Here is a 22,684-nt window from a genome sequence, read left to right as displayed (position 1 = left end):
AAACATCGATCGGAAAATCTCTCAATGATATCTTGCATGCCGGCCCAACCGTACAAAGTGAGTTATTCGTGATACTTCTACGCTTCAGAACTCACAGGTATGTGCTCACAGCGGACATAGAAAAAATGTACCGTCAAGTCTGGATAAGCCCGGATGATCAGTTTTATCAGCTCATCGTCTGGAGAAGCAATCCATCAAAAGATCTCAAGTACTATCGCTTGAGGACTGTAACATACGAAACCACATTCGCTCCGTTTATGGCAACAAAATGCTTAAACCATTTAGCACTCATATCAAAGGCCACTTACCTCTTGGGATCAGGTAAACTCTACGTGGACGACTGCCTCACTGGCTCTAATTCAATTGCCGAAAGCAAACAAATTCGCGATAAGCTAAATAAAATCCTAGTTCCGAATGGATTTAAACTCCGAAAATGGTGCTCAAACAACGAACAATTGTTACAAGGAATTCCCAAGGAAGACATTGTTAGTGATGTCAAACTAGATGAATCGTTTGAACCTTATAGCGTAAAAACGCTGGGTCTCATTTGGATGCCTAAGAAAGATCATCTATGCGGAAGGACTCAAAAGAGCCACTCGACCAAGATTACGAAAAGAGTTGTCTGCTCGGAGTTGGCACAAATTTTTGACCCCTTAGGGTTATTTGCACCAGTTGTAGTAAAAGCAAAAATCTTTTTTACAGCAAGGGAAACCAAACTTGAGTGGGATGATGAGTTACCGGGGGATCTTCAAACAGAATGGAAAAATTACCGGGATGGTCTTTTAACCCTGGATACGATAACGATTCCTCGTCACATATATGATGGAAAAATTCCAGTCACCCAAGAGCTACACACCTTTCTTGATGCATCGGAACGTGCGTACGCAGCAGCAATCTACGTTCGGGCAACATACAAAAATAACCAGGTCTCAGTTAGGTTACTCTGTTCGAAATCACGAGTAGCTCCAAAGGCTCAGCAGACACTACCCCGATTGGAACTATGTGCTGCAGTGTTAGAAAGAAAGGACCTATCGTTCGATAGCAGCGTGACAGGATACTACTGGAGTGATTCCATGGTGGTATTATCATAGATTAATGCTCAGCATCTACCTATCACACATTTGTGGCCCATAGAATAGACAAAATTCAGGCAATAACAAGCCAAGCGCAATGGCGTCACGTTTCATCTGCGAACAATGCAGCTGACGCTCTGTCAAGAGGCATCCTCGCCAGCAAGTTAGGCGACCATAATCTGTGGTTCTATGGGCTACTATTTCTACATGGATCGTCAAGCCAGTGGACCAGCACTCCGGACCTCAAGCCGAGCGATCTGGAAAGGAGGACAAAATATATAAGTTTGCCGATCTCCCCAACCACAATCGGGGAAGAGATCTGCAGCTGTAAGCACAATAATTCGTTCTACAAATTCCAGCGAATAGTGGCGTACATGTTACGGTTCTGCTACAAATCGAACAGATCGCTAACATCAACGATACTCACCTCGGAACTGCAAAAGAATTGCTGCAGAGTTAAGCCAGCTGCAGCGCTATAGGACGGTGGACAAGAAAAATCGACTAGTTTCACTATTTCCCATACTTGGCAATGATGGCCTTATAAGAGTTGGAGGAAAGCTAGAAAACTCTGCACTTACCTACGAATCTAAGCATCAGATTCTATTGCCGTATAATGATCCTATTGTAAAAATGTTGCTACGAGAGACGCATGAGGATCACATGCATTGCGGGGCTCAAGCACTACGAGCAATCGTGCGACAACAGTACTGGATTCTCAACGAAAAGATCATGTCCAGAAGCATTATTCACAACTGTGTGAGATGCACTAGAGCAAGGCCCAAGCTGATGCAACAGATCATGGGAGACCTCCCAGCTGAACGAGTCACACAAGCACGCCCATTTTTAAAGTCCGGCGTAGACTATTGTGGTCCCTTTTGGATTCATCACAAAATCCGAGGAAAAAGACCCGACGAAGCATACATCGTCGTGTTTTGCTGTTTCTCCACAAAGGCAGTGCATCTTGAATTAGTAAGCGATTTAACCACAAAGGCATTCTTGCCGGCCTTAAGGAGATTTCTGAGCCGCCGCGGCAGATGTCAGACAATCCATTGCGATAACGCAACCAATTTTGTTGGTGCTAACAACCAGCTTAAGGAATTGGAAACGACAATCTTCACGGAAAGGGCTATAGATCAGATTATAAGTCAATGTAGCAGAAGACAAGTTGACTTTAAATTCATACCGCCACGAGCACCATCATTCGGAGGCCTCTGGGAGGCAGCCGTAAAATCCGCCAAAAAACTGTTATTGACAACCAGCTCTACGGCATCATTGACGTTTGAAGAGTTAAACACAGTAATAGTCGAAGCTAAAGCAATCTTAAACCAATTACACCTATATCAAATGATCCCACAGACATGGCGGCCCTCAGTCCAGGACACTTCCTAATTGGCGAACCACTAATGGCTCCACCTGACATTAATGCCGATCGCAAGCCAAATTCACTTGTAAAGCGCTGGGAATTGGTTTCCAGGCTGACACATTTATTCTGGAACCAATGGTCAGCCGAGTACTTACAAGAGCTTCAGGCTCGGCACAAGTGGAAGACAGAAGCACAAAACTAATGGTGGTGGTAAAAGAAGATAATTTACCAGTAATGAATTGGCCACTGGGAAGAGTAATTAAAACTTATCATGGTGCGGATAATCGCGTTCGGGTTGTTGATGTAAAAACAGCATCTGGGATATTTAAGAGGCCCATTACTCGGTTGGCACCATTATTCCCAGAAGAGAGCGGTGGCAAGCGCCAAAGGTCCGAAGCGGAATCCCGTCTGGAACCTGATGAGCCACCTGTACGTCGAAAAAGTAGTGATGGGCAGAACAGTCTCAGTCCTACTGGCGCTGCTGTTGATCGCTGTTGATAGTACGTAACTTGGCTAACTCACTATTTGGCGTACTGGACGCCAGGTACGCAGACGACAATGCCAAGATCATAAATGAAGTGAAATCTAGAGAAGACGTGTTGATGATGCTACTCAAAAACCAAACGTCGATCTTGGATTCTACAATAAACGTAGTCAGGAAAACCAAGTCATCCACTGATAACCGCATCAGAAATTTGGAGCATCAACTAGCAACCCTCAACAAGGAACGAGGCAGATATCAAGGCGACCACTTACAGCAAGCATTTGTAATCTTAACTGCCCAGCTAACTCTGCTGGCAACTGGAATGCAGCGGATGCAAGCGGAAATCGCTAGCGTTCTTACCGACGTTCTTCATCGAACAATCAGTCCTAGCAACTGTGGCCACGTGGCCAACTACAGAGGTTGTCGTATTTATAAGCAGATGAAAAAACCGCCTAACCAAAAAATAACTGCAGCTAGAAATCCAGCCATCACCGGGAGTCTTTTTTGCTCAGGCGCTGAGCTACAACAACGGGTCTTAACCATTCCAGGATTGTTTGAGCAACAGGCATCAAAACATACTTCGGTAAGTATCTGCGTAAACACATCCCAATTTCCTAGTGGTATAGAATTAATGCTGGAAACTATAACAAAAACAATGGGAGCAATGCAGCAAATCTCCTACTGGAGCTTCTAGTTAAACAAAAATCTTAGATGATTACTCTTAAAATATCTTTCTGGAATGCGAATGGCATTTCGCAGCACAAATACGAGCTTATGCAGTTCCTTGATCAATATGACATTGACGCCATGCTCATATCAGAGACTAATAGTCTAGTCACACTGTGTGGGGTAACCTATCGAGTGAGCCTATAACCCGATTACTCCAAAAACGTGTTTCCACTTGGTTAACTCCAAATATCAAGTAATGACATCTAGTGTTTGTTGTTTGTGTTGTTTATTTGACTAGGGATGGACCTTCAACGATAGGAAATAAATACAAAATATACCGAAATATACAAAAAAATACTCCGAAATACCAAAGACCCTAAAAGTACCCCACTTTTGCCCACATCTAGTTGCCTATACACATCCTATGTAAAAAAAACAGGGTTATGTCAATAACCCCATAACTCCATAACTCCACCCCAGTGTAAATAGACTATCACTTAAAAAATAAAAACTATTTTCATCTTACTGGCTATACATTTTATTCGACAAATCATCCTGATGGGAAGGCTCATGGAGGTACTGGAATTCTGATAAAGAATTGCATTAGGCACGAGATGCCATCATTCGCTACGGCTTATATCCAAGCAACAGCAGTACAGATAACAGCAGTTAGAAAATGTCTTCAAACCACTTCCTGCAACGAATAGCTTTGTGCTGCCAATAATATCCAATCCTGAAACTAGCCCGCAAATTATATTCCATCCAGAAGAAGTTACAAGAATCATACAGTCCCAAGACAAAAAGAAAGCGCCGGGTCACGATCTCATCACCCCAAAAATGATTGTAGAACTGCCAAACTGTGCAATACATCTTCTAACCATAATATTTAACAGCATGATGAATTTGGGATATTATCCTTAACAATGGAGGAAGTCTGTCATCATATTGATCCATAAAGCCGGAAAGGACAAGTCCCAGCCATCGTCATATAGGCCAATCAGCCTTCTGCCGTGCCTTTCAAAGATATTTGAAAAGCTGCTCATCAGTCGCATCAAGCAATACTTACAAGCCCACAATGCAATACCAATGCACCAATTCGGATTTCGTGAAAAACACGGAACTATTGAACAAGTGAACCGGATAACATCCGAGATACGAAATGCATTTGAAAGGCGAGAATATTGCTCTGCTGTCTTTCTGGACATCCACTCTCACAACAACATCAACTTTCGCTTATGATACTGCCATCCTAAGTCGGTCTAAATGTCCTCTTAGAGCAACGCAACACCTAGCAGATCACCTCGTGCTTCTAGAACAATGGCTAGCAGACTGGCGCATAAACGTTAATGAACAAAAATGTAAACATGTTACTTTTACCCTAAAACAGGCATACCTGCAGTCCTAAAACCAATTTGGAAACGCATGTGCCAGCAATTTAGAAATAATCCAGAGAGCTCAATCAAAGATATTGAGAACTATAACAGGAGCACCGTGGTATATACGGAATGAAAATATTCATAAAGATCTAAACATAGGCTTAATTAAAGACGAACTCGACAAAGCGAAAGCAATGTATAATCTCAAGCTCCAGGCCCATCCTAATGACCTTGCGGGGTCTGTAATCTGGACCACAAGCTATACACGACTCCGGCTCCCACCCAGCAGCAATAGTTAGGGCCGTTATTCTAAAAAATTAATTTGTAAATTATTAAAATATATAAACTAGATTAAGATTTGCAAACTTGTCGTTAGTATCCAAGAGAGAAGATTCGATAAATAAAATACCGTTAAAAAAAAAATCTAAAGCAATGAAAAAAATACAATAATCTATTTAAGTTCATTTAAGAGATATAATTTATCTCTGCATATGTTTTATGTAAATTATTAAAAGTTGTTTAAAATCTCCAAATGGACAAACTTTAAAAGTGGCATCAATCAGATAATTACGATTTTGCTCTTCAATATTATTTTCAATTAAGCCAATTATCTTGTCTGAAGAAAAAATTCAGTACGAAAATGAGCTTGATACGTATACTTTTTTGAAAAAGCGTTGTGGAGAATTTCCTTTGGTCATAACAAATAGGCTCATGACGTTTTTATCTTCAAACATTAAAGCAGGGGTGCTCAAAACTGCCTTATGGTAGCGCAGTTGCAAACACCATTAAAGGAAAAACACACGCATGCGAGTAACAAGTCGCACACAGTCATGAAAAAGACAACAACACTTTGCATTGTGAGTTGAGGAGAAAAAAAAACTTCAATGGAATTTGTTGTTGGCCTAGCTCGCTCTTATATATTAAGGACAGCGACACAAAGAGGACTCGGGGTGTGCATAGGCAAGCATTGCGAGTGCACTGCCGTATGCTTAGTGCTATTACAACAACAATTGTGCTCGTGTGCCATAGGAATGAACACCCCTGCATTAAGGGGGGAAATACAATTAAGGGCCGGTTTCTCGAGTGCCGGCTAACATTTCTCGAACAGATAAAGTCCCTGCTAAGGCATTTTGGCTTTCTCGAGCATAAATGTGAGAGCTAACTTTGACAGGGACTCGGAGTCCCTGTTAAGCGTTTTCGGCTCGATAGAATGACAGCTGATTTCCCAAAGCCAACTATGAAGAAGAAACGAAATCACAGTTGACTTTTCCTTTGAATTATACCCAAACAGCTGATGAAATAATCGAAGCATGCCATTTCTTGCACTTTACAGTGCGTTAACAGCACTCTGTAATTGTTTCTCGTTCAGATAAATTAAAGCAGTCGAGAAAGCGGATTTGCTTTTACGAACAGTTTATCTGGTATTTAAGTTTTTCGAACAGATAGCTATCAGGGACTTTGACAGGGACTCGAGAAAGCGGCCCTAAAAGGCCTAAAATGAGGCCTATCTTTGGGAGTGGATTGCAAGTAGGGAATTAAATTAATCTTAGCGATTCTTTTTGCATGTTATTAGAAAATTATTGGGCAATGAAAATCAGTCAAGTTTTTTAAAAAATATTGTAATTAAGCCCATTTATGATCAATAATGTGGAGTCTTGTTTTGAGGGATGAACTTTGTGTTGTGCAGTCTCCAGGCCCAGGATCACGTCTAAAACAAAAAACAGCAACTGGGCATTAATCTTAGAGATACAGCGCACAGCATGAATTATTTCATATGTAAAAAAATGAAGTTGGAAAAATTATTTTCAAAAGACACACTTTTTTTTGACTTTGTTCGTAAAAAAAACATGTTATAACAAACAAATATAAAAAATCCTTTTATTCATGTTGTGGAAAATTTTATTTCAAACATAAAGCAAAAATTAAAATTCGATTAAAATGAAATCTCTGACCTGTACATTGCACGGCGACTTTGAAAACACGACTTTTCAGTAGAAGCGTTTAAAGTTTACCTTTGTGCATTTCAGCTATTTGACACGCACTCACTAAATTGCGTATTACTTTGAAAATAAGTACCGGACATTTTATGCTTTTAAAGGCTTATTCCCAGACATATTTAGAGTACATTAAGGAAAAAAAAAATTTTTCGAAAAAAATAAATTTTCAGTTGTATTTCCCCCCTTAAACGAACGCTCTCTGGAGTTGTTGGAGACTTGGGCAAGAATGGAATAATTACATTTTTTATATCATATTTTACTAAAAATACAAAAATATAAAAGTATGTTATACATTTTATATATAAATGTATCATTGTATCAATGTCCATTTCGCTCATTCTTATTGGATACATATAAAGTTCATTTTTATACCCTTGCAGAGGGTATTATAATTTCAGTCAGATGTTTGCAACGCAGTGAAGGAGACGTTTCCGACCACATGAAGTATATATATTCTTTATCAGCATCAATAGCCGAGTCCATCTAGCCATGTCCGTCTGTCCGTTTCTATGCGAACTAGTCCCTCAGTTTTAAAGCTATCGCGATGAAACTTTCCCAAAAGTCTTCTTTCTATTGCAGGTAATACATATGTTAGAACGCGCCGGATCGGACGACTATATCTTATGGCTCCCATTGAAGTACTCTCAAAAAATATATAAAACTTTGTAGGAAGTAGGCCTTTTAATTTTTGAACAATTTAATAGGTAATATTTTTCAAAATCCCAGGAACAGCACCAATCGAGTGAGGTCTAAACTTTTGGTACTTAATATAACTGCAAGGGTGTGTACACTTCGACTTGCCGAAGCAAGCTTCCTTTCTTGTTTTCTATTCCAGGTTAAGTTAAATCGAGCCTTATTACAAAAACTTCATTTCTCCCACAGAAACATTCGGAAAAGAAAACTAACTACTACCCTAACTACTTCATTGCATTGTTAATAAGTTCGCATATAACCGGACATGGCTAGATAGAGTTGGCTATTGGTGTTGATCAAGAATATATATACTTTATAGTCGGAAGCACCTTATTCACTGCGTTGCAAAATTCTGCCAAAAAATATACTAGCCTCTACCCTATAAAAATCGTATGGTAAAATAAATTCGAATGGTAATGACAATTTAAATGCAAGAAATTTCTGTGAGGATTCTAAGAGGATTCTACCTAAGAGAGTGATCCTACAAATACTTACCTCAGCAAAACATGGAAATAGTTTTTCGCAGTTTTTTATTATATGCGTCGATAATAATTTACAATTTTGGTAAATATTAAAAAAAACTAAAAATTATGTTTAATTACTTTTATTATTTCAAATTAATTAAAAATTACAATTTCGACGTGCCCACATTAATACTTTTTAGTTAAAATACATTTTAAATCTTAGTCATTTACTAATAAGGTTGCGAATGCATATATCCAATACTTTTAATAAAAAGAATTTCTTAGCGACCTCTAAATATTGTTTACCAGATAACTTTACCACCTAAACAAAATATGTTAGTAATAATGTTTGGTTAGATGTTTATATTAAATTTTTTATATATAAAAGGATTTAGATACATTGTATTTCAGGTCAACATTTTGCTGCTGCCAGTTAAAGTTTTTGGCAAATTTTTATATTCATATCTAATTTAGTGTTTTTTGCTTACATTCATTAGCCTAAAAATGATTTAGGGCTAGTACACAACCCAACAAAAAGTCGTCCAATACAAAAAACTTCATATAAAAAAAACGTCAAAAAATTTGCTATCATATGAAATTTTTTGTTTTGGCCGACTTTTTGTTGGGTTGAGTACTAGCCCTTACTATTTAAAATAATAAGAAAGTGTTATATATAATACGTAAATCACAATTTTTTATTAAAGACTAAGGGCCAATTTCTCACCTTCACAGTAATATATATATCGACGTACAAAAAATATTTTTTCTTACGGTAGTCAGGGGGACTTACAGCTCAAAACTCACATTGTAGTTCAAGAAAAAATTTTCATATGAATCGCCAAACAAAAATTTCATAAAATCATAATTAGATTTAAAATTTGCAACCATTAAGAAATCGGTCAAATCTTATTATGTTAATTTGATATTTATAATGTGGATCTCCTTATTCACTGTAATCTTTCGTGGACGAATAGAATCAAAATCGTTTCGTGGACATCATGAACATGAGAAAAAGACCCTAAATGATACATAAACAGAGCAATTGCATTTACTGAAATTTTTTAAAGTGTATTTTCCGGTTGTCGTTCCTTAAATTTTAAAGTTTCTTCGAAAATCAATGACTTCAAGGCATCTCGAGATATGTCATCATTTTCCATATTTATCCGAAACGGCACTTCAGCAACAGGCTAAATGTTAAAAACATATTTAAAAATTATTAATGGCATGCTTCAAAGTCTGCAAAATAAAATTATTTTAATACTAGGTAAGGGAAGTAATTAAAAGACAATTAGTTTAACGGAATATCAGGCAATACATTAATTTTTTAAGTCCCACAATAGCGTATTTGACTTTTTTTTTCTATAAAACCGGGTTGGAGTGATTTAATTCAAACCAATTATATATTTTAAAGTTTCATTTAAATAACATCTAATTTTTATAGCCGATACTATCGGCTAATATATCGGTGGCAAAGCGATTGCTGGAACACTATTAATAAAAAAGACGTTTTGCGGTGATCACTGTATTTCCTCCAAAAATTATTGGATTTCCATTCTGCTTTTATTTTGCTTAAGAAAAAAAAACCGCCCCATGGGTAGCGCGATTTAAAATTTTTTTTAAAAGAATTTTTTTTTGCCCCTTCTTAATTCAATAATTCGTTTTTCACATAAAAAATTTAACTTAGGGCTTAAAAAAAATATTTATAGTTAAAAAATAAAAAAAAACGCTTCCCAGGGGGCGGGCTTTTTTTATGCAAAAAAATATGCGACTAATTTGAAAATGATCGGTTGAGCCGTTTAGAAATGGCGATGATCACGGACTTTCAAAACGTGGTTCCGAGAAATACGCACTTACGTACCTAAAGTCTTACAGGTTAGGGTACTAGTTTTAGCATAACTTCTAAAGTTTTTGTCCGATTGACCTAAACTCTTTTTTGTATAATCTTAAGATGTTCGTCTACAAGAAAATTTTTGTTTTTTAAAATAATTTTTATTGTTTGCAAGATCTTTTTTTATCCTTAAGCACTAAGAGGTTTAACAAGGAGTTAAAATGTACGGAGGCAGCGTCATTTTTCCCAAACGTGACTTGTTGTCTCATTTGTCGATTTTTGATTTATGTTGCCGAAAAGGAATCGACCCCATTTTTTACGGTGTAAGTACTAATTTTTTTCCAAATCGATTTTATTTATAAGGAGTAGTATTTTTAAAGAATTTATGGAATCACAAGCCATACTTAAGTGTTAAAGTTCCTTTTAAGCTGCAAATCAGATTTTAACATGGATGATGACTTTGAAGCAACCAAATCCAGGCTTGGAAACTTTTTGGATCGTCCAATTGGCCCAGACTTCTTATAAACATGATCCTAACCTAAGATAAAATACTAACCGTAGCCCCATTCTAGATTTAATATTTTAAAAAATTATAAGTAACACAAGTGTACTTTTTATTTTGACCACACAAAAACCGACCTTTCACAAATGTAGGGCTAACATGGATTAGACAGGTCTTACTGTATCCATTGTTTATTTAAGGGCAGATAAAGTCCCTTCTAAGGCATTTTGTCTTCCTCGAGCATAAATGTGAGAGCTAACTTTGACAGGGACTCGGAGTCCCTGTTAAGCGTTTTTGACTCGATAAAACGACAGCAGATTTCCCAAAGCCAACTAAGAAGAAGAAACGAAATCACAGCTGACTTTGCCTTTGAATTATACTCAAACAGCTGATAGAATAATCAAATCACGCCATTTTTTGCGCTTTACAGCACGTTCTGTGCGCCAACAGCACTCTGCAATTGTTTTTCGTTCAGATAAATTAAAGGTGTCGAGAAAAGTTTTTTAAGTTTTTCGAACAGATAGCTATCAGGGACTTTGACAGGGACTCGAGAAACCTGCCCTAAATATTGCAGAACAGAATGACCTTTTCAAATAAAAAGGTTTGGGAGGTCTGGCCTCAATAACTATAACGTGTGTACTTATTATTTTGAACAGTAGTGTACATGTAGTCATGTCAAAAATAAAAGAGACAACTTGTGGTGGCCTATCTGGAATCTAATATTTTTTTAGTTGATGCACTTCTTAAATATAAAGAAAAACTCGTAAGAACAATACTTAAAAAAATAAGGGAAAAGAATGTCAGTGATATATCCCATTTTGGGTGTGAAAAATAATAGGTACATAATCGAAAATTCCATGATATTGTTAATAATTATAAATAAATAAATACATTTTTTTAAAAATTTATAAATTTAAAAATTTTTTCAACTTATTTTCATACTTTTTAAAATTTGGAATTGTTTGTATTCAAAAACAAGAGAGAACGTTATAGTCGGGTGCCCCGACTATCAGATACCCGTTACTCAGGTAAAGGAAGTGCGAGGGAGATGGAGATATAGATGGAAAACTTTGATCACGCATAACTTTTTAACGAATGGTCCGATTTGAAAAATTTCTTCTACATTTCGATAGGTATTGATAAACACAATAAAACTGCATTTTTACTTTTCCAAAATATGAAAATTTTTAAAATCGTATATAAACGATTGTGGGCGTTAGAGGGGGCGTGGCACCATTTTAAAACAAACTTGCGCTGCGTAGGAACTCCTAAAATCTGCATGCAGAATGTCAATCCTCTAGCTTTTATAGTTTCCGAGATCTCAGCGTTCATACAGACAGACAGACGGACAGACGGACAGACAGACGGACAGACGGACAGACGGACATGGCTAGATCGACTCGGCTAGTGATCCTGATCAAGAATATATATACTTTATGGGGTCGGAAACGCTTCCTTCTCCCTGTTACATACTTTTGCACGAATACAATATACCCTTTTACTCTACGGAGTAACGGGTATAACTACATTTTTTCTAAATACTTCAATGAATTTTTATACCAAAATATGAAAATTTTTAAAATCGTATATAAACGATTGTGGGCGTTATAGGGGGCGTGGCACCATTTTAAAACAAACTTGCGCTGCGTAGGAACTCCTAAAATCTGCATGCAGAATGTCAATCCTCTAGCTTTTATAGTTTCCGAGATCTCAGCGTTCATACAGACAGACAGACGGACAGACGGACAGACAGACGGACAGACGGACATGGCTAGATCGACTCGGCTAGTGATCCTGATCAAGAATATATATACTTTATGGGGTCGGAAACGCTTCCTTCTCCCTGTTACATACTTTTGCACGAATACAATATACCCTTTTACTCTACGAGTAACGGGTATAACTACATTTTTTCTAAATACTTCAATGAATTTTTATACCCGTTACTCGTAGAGAAAAAGGGTATATTGTATTTGTGCAAAAGTATGAAACAGCTAGAAGGAAGCGTTTCCGACCCCATAAAGTATATATATATATTCTTAATCAGGGTCACTAGCCGAGTCGATCTAGCCATGTCCGTCTGTATGAACGATGAGATCTCGGAAACTACAAAAGCTAGAAGGTTGAAATTTTCCACACATATTCTTGGGCCTCCTACGCAGCGCAAGCTTATTTCACCCGAGCGCCCCCTCTAACGCCCACAATCGCCCGCTAACGATTTTAAAATGTGTCCTGCGCCCACATCTTTAAAGATTTCCGAGAAGTATAAATGCATTTTTGTTGTATATATATATACCTATCGAAATGTAGAAGACATGTTTCAAGTCCGACCATTCATTAAAATGTTATACGCAATCAAAATTGTTTGTATATCTATCTCTCTCGCACTCCCTTTAGCTGAGTTACGATTATTAGATAGTCGGGAGACTAACCCGAGTACAGCGCTCGCACTCCCTTTAGCTGGGTATTAGATAGTCGGGACACCAACCCGACTATAGCGTTCTCTCTTGTTATTAATAAGACTCTGCTGTCATTAGTGACTTCAATACGATAGACGGGACCACACAAAGTTGTAGGAGACTAAGCCCCATACTATAGCTGATCATTATACCCGTGCAGAGGGTATTATGATTTCAGTCAGAAGTTTGCAACTTGTTCTTGATCAGCATCACTAGACGAGTCGATCTAGACATGTCAGTCTGTCCGTCCGTTTCTACGTAAACTAGTCCCAAAAAAACTTTCCAAAAAGTCTTCTTTTTATTGCAGGTAGTTTATAAGTGGGAACCGACCGGATCGGACAACTATATCTTATAGCTACCATAGGAAGAATCGAAAAAAAATATTTCCTCCTACCCTTGGGGATGTTATTTTTTAAATATTTCTGAATTTCGAATTAAATAAATAAAAAAATCGGACGACTAGGAACGATCGAAAAATTAATGGAAAAGTAATAAAAAATAAATTCTAGCTTCTTTGGTTTTTACTGTATACTCTTCTACTCTAGGATATGACTCTTTTTAAATATATCCGAATTTCAATTTGATAAAAATCAGCAACTATATCATTATGATATTATCATATAGCTGCCATAGGAACGATCGAAAAATTAATGGGAAAATAATTGAAAACAAATTACACACGCCGACAGTGTTTATGCCCTATGGGCATAAAATTGTGTTAAGTGCGTTTTTCTCGAAACCACGTTTTGAAAGTGCGTGTTCATCGGCATTTCTAAACGGCTGAACCGATCGTTTTCAAATTTGTCGCATATTTTTCTGCATAAAAAACCCCCTATAAAGCGATTTTTTATTTTTTAACTTTAAACATTTTATTTTTAAGACGACAGTCAAATTTTTTAGGTGAAAAACTCATTTTTGACTTTGGACTATAGAAAAAAATTTTTAAAAATAAAAATTAAAAAAAAATGCCTCAAAGGGGGCGGGTTTTTTTAATTCTTAAGCGAAATGTAAAACAAAATGGAAATCCGATAATTTTTAGCGGAGCTACATTGGACACCGCAAAACTCCTTTTTTAAAAGTGTTCCAGCAATCGCTTTGCCACGGATATATCAGCCGATAGTATTGGCTATAAAAATTAGTGGATGTTAATTAAATTACACTTAATAATATTCAAAAGAACTTCAAAGGGGGCGGGTTTTTTTAATTCTTAAGCGAAATGTAAAAACAAAATGGAAATCCGATAATTTTTAGCGGAGCTACATTGGACACCGCAAAACTCCTTTTTTAATAGTGTTCCAGCAATCGCTTTGCCACGGATATATAAGCCGATAGTATTGGCTATAAAAATTAGTGGATGTTAATTAAATGACACTTAATAATATTCAAAAGATTTGAATTAAATCCATCCAACCAGTTTTTATAGAAAAAAACGCAAAGTTAGTCGATTTTTTGGTGCCAAAGAAACTGTCTGAACCTAACTTACATAGAATATCTCAAAAACTCTGGTTGGGGCACTCTTTTAAAGTCAAAAATAAATTTTGTTCCTATTTTTCTTGTTGTTTTTGCTTTACAAAAAATACTTCAACGTATTTCTATATAAAGTAGGTTCAGACAGTGGGCAATTTCATTACAAACATTTCCGTAAAAGCAGCATGATGATCGAGGCATTACTTTTTGAGATACACGATCCGCAGCTGAGGAAAACATGGTTTCGAGAAAAACGCATTTAAAGTAATGAAATATATCTACTGCACAATGAAGATGGGTGCCATCATCCTGGTATATGTTCCAAAATAGTTCAAATTTCTTCGTGAAACTTTCATGACACATTCTTAAAACGTTATACAACCAATATAAATAATAAAAAAAAATTGATTTTTTTTTGGTTTTTATATGTTATATAGCAGATTTAGTATATATCGTATGTTAAGCTTTCGATCGATATCTTTCCTTGTGTATCCGATATAAGAGATCTTTGTACTAAACAGTGACGGCCACACTTTGAATAAAACAATGCTGGAATACATTACATATTGGCGACGACAAAAACGAATTCCTTAAGTTGTAAGGTTAACCACGCGAATTTTACAAAGTGAATAACATCCTTGTATTACAAGGACGGAGAATGCCTGACAATAAACAAGAGATCGCAGACGCTCAAGTTCCGGCGATGGCTCAATCTAACCTCACCATCATGCAGGCCGTGAATTTTCCAGAATTCGTACCGAGAGAATCCACGTGGCTGATGTGGCTAGAGCGTTTGGAGGTACATTTCACAGAAATGGCGATCACGTTGGACGACTCAAAAAAGGCGACATTACTGAAGTCAGTAGGCTCTGAAGCCTATTGTGTATTACACAGTCCCTGCAGCCTAGAATTACCTACAAGAAAAACTTACAAAGAACTATGCGCCATGCTACACACCCAGTACACACTGTCAACAATCAATTCTTATGGCTCGTAAACTCGCTGAACAATCGGTGGCAATTTGGTTTGCAAGGGTACAAAAGCTAGCGCTCAGCTGCACTTTTGGACAGCACCTAGAAGCATTTGTTCTAGACAAGTTTATCGTCGGAATGCCCAACGAGCTGTTCGAAAGATTTTGCGAGGAAGACTATATCCCTGTATGTGGCATTACGGAAGGCGTTACTGTACGAGACCAAGTTGGCGACTAACACGTGTACGATGGAGAAAAGCAGGACCGGGTCAGACGGTATGGTCAATTTCGTAAACGAAGGGCAAAAAGCTGCAGCCATGTTCAAGATGCGGTTGGCAAAATTATTCATCACAGGAGTGCACATACAAGGACAGTACTTGTCATAAATGTGGCAAAATTGGGCATCTTGCAACTGTATGCAAAGCCACTAAAGACAAAAATGTAAACTTTGTATCTGGTCCAAATCACCTGTATAGTCATAACGAAATTTTTAATTATAGTATTTTCAGTATCATAAGTAAAAGTTCAGAGGAAGTGAACACACTTACTGTTGAAGTGGATGGCATAAAATTTGTAACCTGATCCCTGTAGATCTATTTTAAGAAATGAAAACGACCAAGTTAAAATCGTGCGAAACACCATATGTGTATTATAATGGTAATCCGATAAGGATTCTAGGTGAGTTTGTTGCACAAATTAAATTCAAAGACCTCTATGCCAACTCTATTTTTGTCGTGACCCAGTCTAAAAACATGCCTCTATTAGGAAGATCCTTTTTACGAGCATTCAATTTCGAATTATTGCAAGTCAATGACATAGACAGCCGTGAAAGTACTAAAACGCTAGTAGATCAAATACAGAAGGCGTTTTCTTCAGTTTTTTCAGATGAATTAGGAGCGTATCATGGTGAAACAGTCAAGCTACGACATTCGGAGGATGCCAAACCTATCTTTCACAAGCTTCGACATTCGGAGGATGCTAAACCTATCTTTCACAAGCCGACACCCTTACCATTTATGTGGAAATCAAAGGTAGAGCAAATGATTAGAAAGCTAGTAGACCAAGGCATGCTTGAGCAAGTAGATAGTTCGGATTGGGTGACCCCTCTTCTTCCCATACTGAAACCTAATGGTGAATTGAGGGTTTGTGCAGATTACAAAGTTACCATTAACAAATATCTCAATGAGTTTAGGTACCCACTTCCAAGAATTGACGAGATATTCGCTGCATTGCAGGGAGGCTAACGTTTTACGAAACTAGATTTATCTCAAGCATACAATCAGTTATTACTTGATCCGGAATCTCAGTCATTATGCATGTGGATCACACATGTAGGAATCTTTAAGGTGAAAAGATTGCCATTGGGCATTAAGACAGCCGCGTCCATATTCCAAAAGACAATGGAGTCTTTGCTTCGAAACATCCCATATGTTGTCGTTTATCAAGATGACATAACCATCACCGGTTTAGATTTGAAATCCCATGTACACACATTACGAAAGGTTTTAGGAAAGCTTAAGTCAGCAGGGTTACACTTAAATAAAGAAAATTGCATGTTCAATATTGACAAGGACGGTCTCAGCAAAAACAAGGAACGAGTTTCGTGTGTGCTGAACGCACCAAATCCAAGGAACATTTCTGAAGTGCGTGCATTCACCGGAATAGTCAATTACTATTCCAAGTTCATAGATAGATTTTCCGAGAAAATGGATCCAATTTATAAGCTTCTCAGAAAAGGTGTAGAGTTCCGTTGGACGAATCAATGTCAAAATCTGATCACGTGTTGGTACACTTCAATCCAGAATTGGAAATAGTTCTGACCACAGATGCGTGTAATACTTTCTTTCACACGAGTTCGAAGATGGTTCTTTAAAGCCAATAGCTGTTGTTTCGCGAGCTCTTCAGTCGAGTGAAAGAAATTACAGCACTGTAGAAAAGGAGGCGTTAGCAATTGTCTTTTCCGTTAACAAACTTCGCCAGTATCTACTGGGCAACAGGTTTACGTTGTGTACTGATCACAAGCTTCTACTAACTCTTTTTGGCGAGTATAAAGGATTGCCTGTAATGGCGTCAGATCGAATCCAAAGATGGGCTTTAAATTTATCAGGGTGGGCTTATGTGTAGAATATGTGAAGGGATCAGTGAATGAGGCAGATAGTTTATCGAGAACTCCGCAAGTTGCATTAACAAAAACAAAGATTGAAGAGTGTAGTTATGTGAACTTCGTAACTCAGCATAATCATTTAAACTTAAATTTTCAATGCATAGCCAGACTGTCCCGACGTGATTCTACATTGTCAAAAGTAATAAAGGCAATAGAACAAGGTACCATTCAATCCTTGGATAAGGATTCAGAAACACATAGAGCTATCAATTGAATACGGCTGTTTGATGTGAGTATATCGTACCATTGTACACAAGAAACTTTATAAGGAAGTTCTTGAATCTTACACAGATCGCATTTAGGCATTGTCAAAACCAAAGCATTTGCCAGAAACTACGTATGGTGGCCAGGGTTAGAGTACATGATTAGTAAATGCGACTCATGTCAAAAACTCATGGATAGTTCCAGCAAAAGTCTCTTAATTCCATGGAGCCCGGAAGACTCAGTATGGAAACGAATTCATGTTGATTTTGCTGGACCCATCAGAAGTCATTACTTCATGGTTGTAGTCGACTCGTATTCGAAATGGAGCGAAGTTGTAATCACAAAACAAATTACAAGTAACTTTACAGTAGAAAAGTTAAAAGAAATGTTTTGTAGGTACGGATTAGTAGATGTCTTAGTCACTGATAACGAACGTAAATTTTAATGACAGGAGTTTAAAACTTTCATGGAAATAAATGGTATAAAACATGTTTTAACCGCCCCAGGTCATCCTGCCACGAACGGACAGAAGGAGATTTTCGTTAAGGTCTTAAAAAAAATCCATTTTAGCAACACTCTATAAGGACTGTCAAGTTTAGAAACCATTACAAACAGATTCTTAGCAGATTACCGAAATTCACCTCATTGTACGACGGGAGAAACCCCAGCAAAGCTTTTCTTTGGCAGAAGTCTGAAGACTAGATTTGATCTCATGAGTCCACCCACAGTCAGCTCAAGAATTTTAAAACAGCAGGAGAAAAACATAGAAGGTTATAAAGGAAAGCGTCTAGAATCACTCAATCAGGGGCAAAAAGTATACATTAGGGATTACACGAATCCAAGAAAGGCATCTTGGTCACAGGCAACAATAGTCAAATATCAGAATCGGTAATCATTGAAATTGTAAACATTGTAAATATGAAGAAAACCTTTAGAAGGGACGTGTTATATAGCAGATATTTAGTATATATGATCGATATCTTTCCAAGTGAATCCGATATAAGAGATCTTTGTACTAAACAGTGACGGCCACACTTTGAATAAAACCATGCTGGAATACATTACACTATTTGTATCTCCCCCCTTAAGGTTCCATCATAATTTGAGTCAACCAAAGCCTATGAACCATTGAAGTAATTTGTTCACCTTTATTCCCAACCAACTTGATGCGGTGAACAGGCATCAAAAAATACATGGAAAAATGTGTGCCCTAAAATATTTGAAAGGCATCTAGAGGAGTCTTTTCCCGATAGGGCATCTAAGCAATTTTTTTGTATAGGTTGTATTATAATTAAGCACAAACCCTCGAAAATATCTTAAATCAAAACATTAAATGTTGCTATTTTTTCAAACCGCGATTGCCCAAATAATACCCGTTAAACGCGAAAACTAAGTATGCAGATATGCTTATATACGTCTATATTAACATATGCCAATAGGCCTGCATCTTTTAATTAAGTCCATTTTGTTTAGATAGCTAAGTTGATTTTTATTGTATTCTCTTTTAATATTTCGGAATTTCGAAATGAATTTAACTAAAATCGGACGACTATATTATATAACTGCCATAGGGAAGGATAGAAAAATTAATGTCAAAACAATACGAAATTTAAAAAGTTTGCGATTTGTAAGTTAATAGGATTGATTTGCAAGGGTATATAAGCTTCGGCTGGCCGAAGCTAGCTTCGTTTCTTGTTTTTTGTTGAAAACATCAAGGTGGTGCCTATTGGTCATAAGCAAGAAAGGCTAAACACAGGGGCACTTCCACCAAAAGGAGCACCAAGCCAAAAACCTTGAAACTTAAATAAAACATATTTCCACATGATTTTGCCCCTATATTAGTTTCTAATTAGTTGGATACTGAGCTTAACTACAAATTTGGAGTATAGTTTGATTATTTTTATGACAAACCCCACCAATATACGCAAAAATCAGTTTTTGGCTATTTTTTTTTTGTATTTTTTGGACCCGTCTTCAGTTGTGAATTTATCCTTTAGGAATGCTAATATGTGACATTTTTCTGTACTGAATGCTTCATCTAAATGTTAAACTATTAAGCCAGTAATTGAGGGATAGAGACAAAGAAATACACTTTACAAAACGCTAAGAAAAAATGTCCAGAGCGACATGTCCCGAGCGAATGTGGTTGAAACTGCATAAAACAAAAACGGCAAACCATTTTTGAGTAAAACCAAAACCATTTCACAGCGACATATTTGGACAACATTCTAAAAAAAATCGCATTCAAATATTCCATCAGAATTCGCTAAATTCTATTGTTAAATGAACTTCCCGAAAATCATCTCTATTTTTGTCCCGAGCGAATACGGCAGTTTTTTAACGATATCTTAAGAACTAAAAGTGGTACAAAATCAAGATTTTTACACAAAATAGAGCTTGGGAAAAGTAAAAAGGAAAGCCCATTATTAAAAATAAAATCAATTTTTTTTTTCCCGAGCGACAGTATGGAAGTGCCCATATATATATATTGTGTGCCATTTTAAATAATTTTTCATAAAAAATAGACTTTTTTACAATTAGGAAATACAAACGCATCTGGCCTAAACTTTTTTTTTTAATATTGCGCTCCACCAACTTCCTCCGTGAACAACGTTTTATTAGTTTTGGATAAAATTCCTGAATTTTTGCATCACTTTACGAAAGAAAAGACCAATATTTTAAAAAATTTTCTATGATTACTATGATCTTACTATGATTAGTAATTTATTACTTTTAAATTAATAAATTAGTTAAAAATACTTAATTGTAAAAACTACAATATTTTGTGGGCAAGTGTCCCTATTATTTTTCACATGTTAAACTGGCGGTGTCCCTATTATTCTTCACATGACTGTATAAATTTCTTTAAGCTGGATGTTATTTTACTACTTTACTACTTTGTATGTTTTATTTTCTCAGATGTATTTTTATACCCGTTACTCGTAGAGTAAAAGGGTATATGGTATTCGTGCAAAAGTATGTAAAAGGGAGAAGAAAGCGTTTCCGACCCTATAAAGTATATATATTCTTGATCAGGGTCACTAGCCGAGTCGATATAGCCATGTCCGTCTGTCTGTCTGTATGAACGCTGTGATCTCGGAAACAACAAAATATTCTTGGGCTTCCTACGCAGCGCAAGTTTATTTCAGCGAGCGCCACGCCCCCTCTTACACCCACAATCGCCCACTAACGATTTTAAAATGTGTCTGGCGCCCACATCTTTAAAGATTTCTGAAAAGTATAAATGCAATTTTTTTGTGTTTAAATATACCTATCGAAATATAGGAGTCATTTTTTAAATCGGGCCATTCATTAAAAAGTTATACGCAATCAAAGAATTTTATATATCCATCTTAGAGCTTGAAAATTATCGATAAATGCCAGTATCGATATTTTCGATACTTTATCATTATCGTATCGATAATATCGATGTTTTTAAGGAAAGCAAAGACAAATTAAAAACTATTTTATAATTCTGTTAATACCACGTATTATTATTATATACATGCATAATACACTTGCATTATTATTAATATTATTATTAGAAAAAATCGCGGTTAATTTATTTAATTTAAATTTCCGGTTTTCAATATTAAAATGCAATTTCAGACTAAAGGATCCTCCTCTTAAGAACCCGTGGTTTATTTATTTTTGATCATTGAGTTGAGTTGCGTCACATGTCTAGAACGACACCAATTCTTAGTCAAAGACATTCACGGCTTCTTAAGAATTTTTTTTTTAAATATCTTATGAGGAAATACTTATGTAAAATAATAGAACAAACCTTTGTTCCATCCCATTTTTTGGTACTAAAGAAGAACAAATTCTTTCTCTTTTGAAGAATTCCCGGTTGCTTTTTTTTTTTGATCCTTTGCCAAAATTGACCGTTTGAGGTCATCGTTTTGTTTGTTGTTGGTATTAAAAGAACGAGAGTTCCTCCTTTCCCCAAGAAATCGCGGTTCTTTAATTTTAGATTTTATGCCACAACCTATGGTTATTTTCCCCTACTTTAGTTGATACTATACCATAAAGAAGTAAAAATCAAAGCATGCAAATAACTGTTAACCGTTTTTTTCCTTACGCTCTACTCCCGAGAACAACCGAAAAATAGCATGCCCCTCGTTCTCTCTCTGCGCAGCACACTTCGTTTCCTTTCGTTTTGGTTTTCGGTTGAGCCTTTTACGTTGAGCTGTTCGTGAGACGCTCTGTTACGAACCTCGTTCAATGAGAGTTACGAATGTCGCTCGCACAGGGAGACTTATTAAAAGACCGATTGACTGAAAAAGTCATCTCAAAAAGTCTTTTCACTAATACAACTATACAATGTATTCCCTTTGCAATATCGCCCAAGCACGTTAACGTTAACACATGCGCAAAAGACTTTTTGAAACGTCGTTCAGGAGCAATCAGTCTGTAAACGAGCCGAGCAAAAGAAAGCCGAAAAAACTGCTCGTCGCCTGAGTGCGAGCAAAATTTCTGTACGAACAATTCAATCGGTTGCTCTCTGATTGTTTGCTCAAAGTCTCAGAGAAAAACAGTTATTTGGGGACCGCACGAATCGGTCAACAGTTATTAGCGAGCTATGGTAAAAATTCCTCCTCTTCTGAAGAATTCGCGGTTGTTTTTTTTTTGGATCCTTGAGTCCAAATCGCTCAAACGATCTTCGAAAAGCGAGCAATTCTTATCAAAGGCTATGAATGCAACCAAGATTTTGTTTTTGGTACTAAAAAAACCAAAGTTCTCCTCTTCCCAAGAACTCGCGGTTCTTTTATTTGCCATTTTTTGCCATAACCTATGCCCTTTTCGCCTACTTTTAAGTATTTCATAATATCTATGGGACCAAAGAAGAATAAAGTACCAAGAACTCGCGGTTCTTGTATGGTAATTTGTCCCTACTTTAAGTGATTTTGTATTTAAAGTTATTTTGGTCCTCAAAATTAAAGAGTGAAATCTGTTCGTTTCTCTCTAATA

The 22,684-nt window shown here is 36.7% G+C and overlaps 1 protein-coding gene and 1 long non-coding RNA gene across 6 annotated transcripts in view; one reads left to right on the top strand and one right to left on the bottom strand.

Moving 5' to 3' along the window:
* Window positions 1–8,243: 8,243 nt before the first annotated feature.
* Window positions 8,244–22,684, bottom strand: part of rl (Mitogen-activated protein kinase rl) — a 222,494-nt gene continuing 208,053 nt past the window's right edge. For both annotated transcript variants that reach the window (XM_070212629.1, XM_070212624.1), the window contains one exon: window positions 8,244–9,306. In XM_070212629.1, coding sequence (XP_070068730.1) covers window positions 9,181–9,306 — 126 coding nt within the window. In that variant the 3' untranslated portion in view covers window positions 8,244–9,180. The remainder of the gene's footprint in view (window positions 9,307–22,684) is intronic.
* On the top strand, window positions 14,889–17,220 carry LOC138912305 (uncharacterized). Of its 4 annotated transcripts, none has more exons than XR_011417825.1 (4): window positions 14,889–14,972; window positions 15,026–16,023; window positions 16,089–16,476; window positions 16,538–17,024. It is a non-coding gene; the product is annotated as an uncharacterized lncRNA (long non-coding RNA). The 4 variants fall into 4 exon arrangements; XR_011417826.1 differs by having other exon boundaries at window positions 14,904–15,786; window positions 15,846–16,023; window positions 16,538–17,211; XR_011417824.1 differs by having other exon boundaries at window positions 14,903–16,023; window positions 16,538–17,215.

The sequence above is a fragment of the Drosophila takahashii genome, chromosome 2R (assembly GCF_030179915.1).
Source record: "Drosophila takahashii strain IR98-3 E-12201 chromosome 2R, DtakHiC1v2, whole genome shotgun sequence".
Lineage (NCBI taxonomy): Eukaryota > Metazoa > Arthropoda > Insecta > Diptera > Drosophilidae > Drosophila > Drosophila takahashii.
Note: the sequence above shows the minus strand (reverse complement) of the source record. Positions and strands in the feature narration are given on the sequence as shown.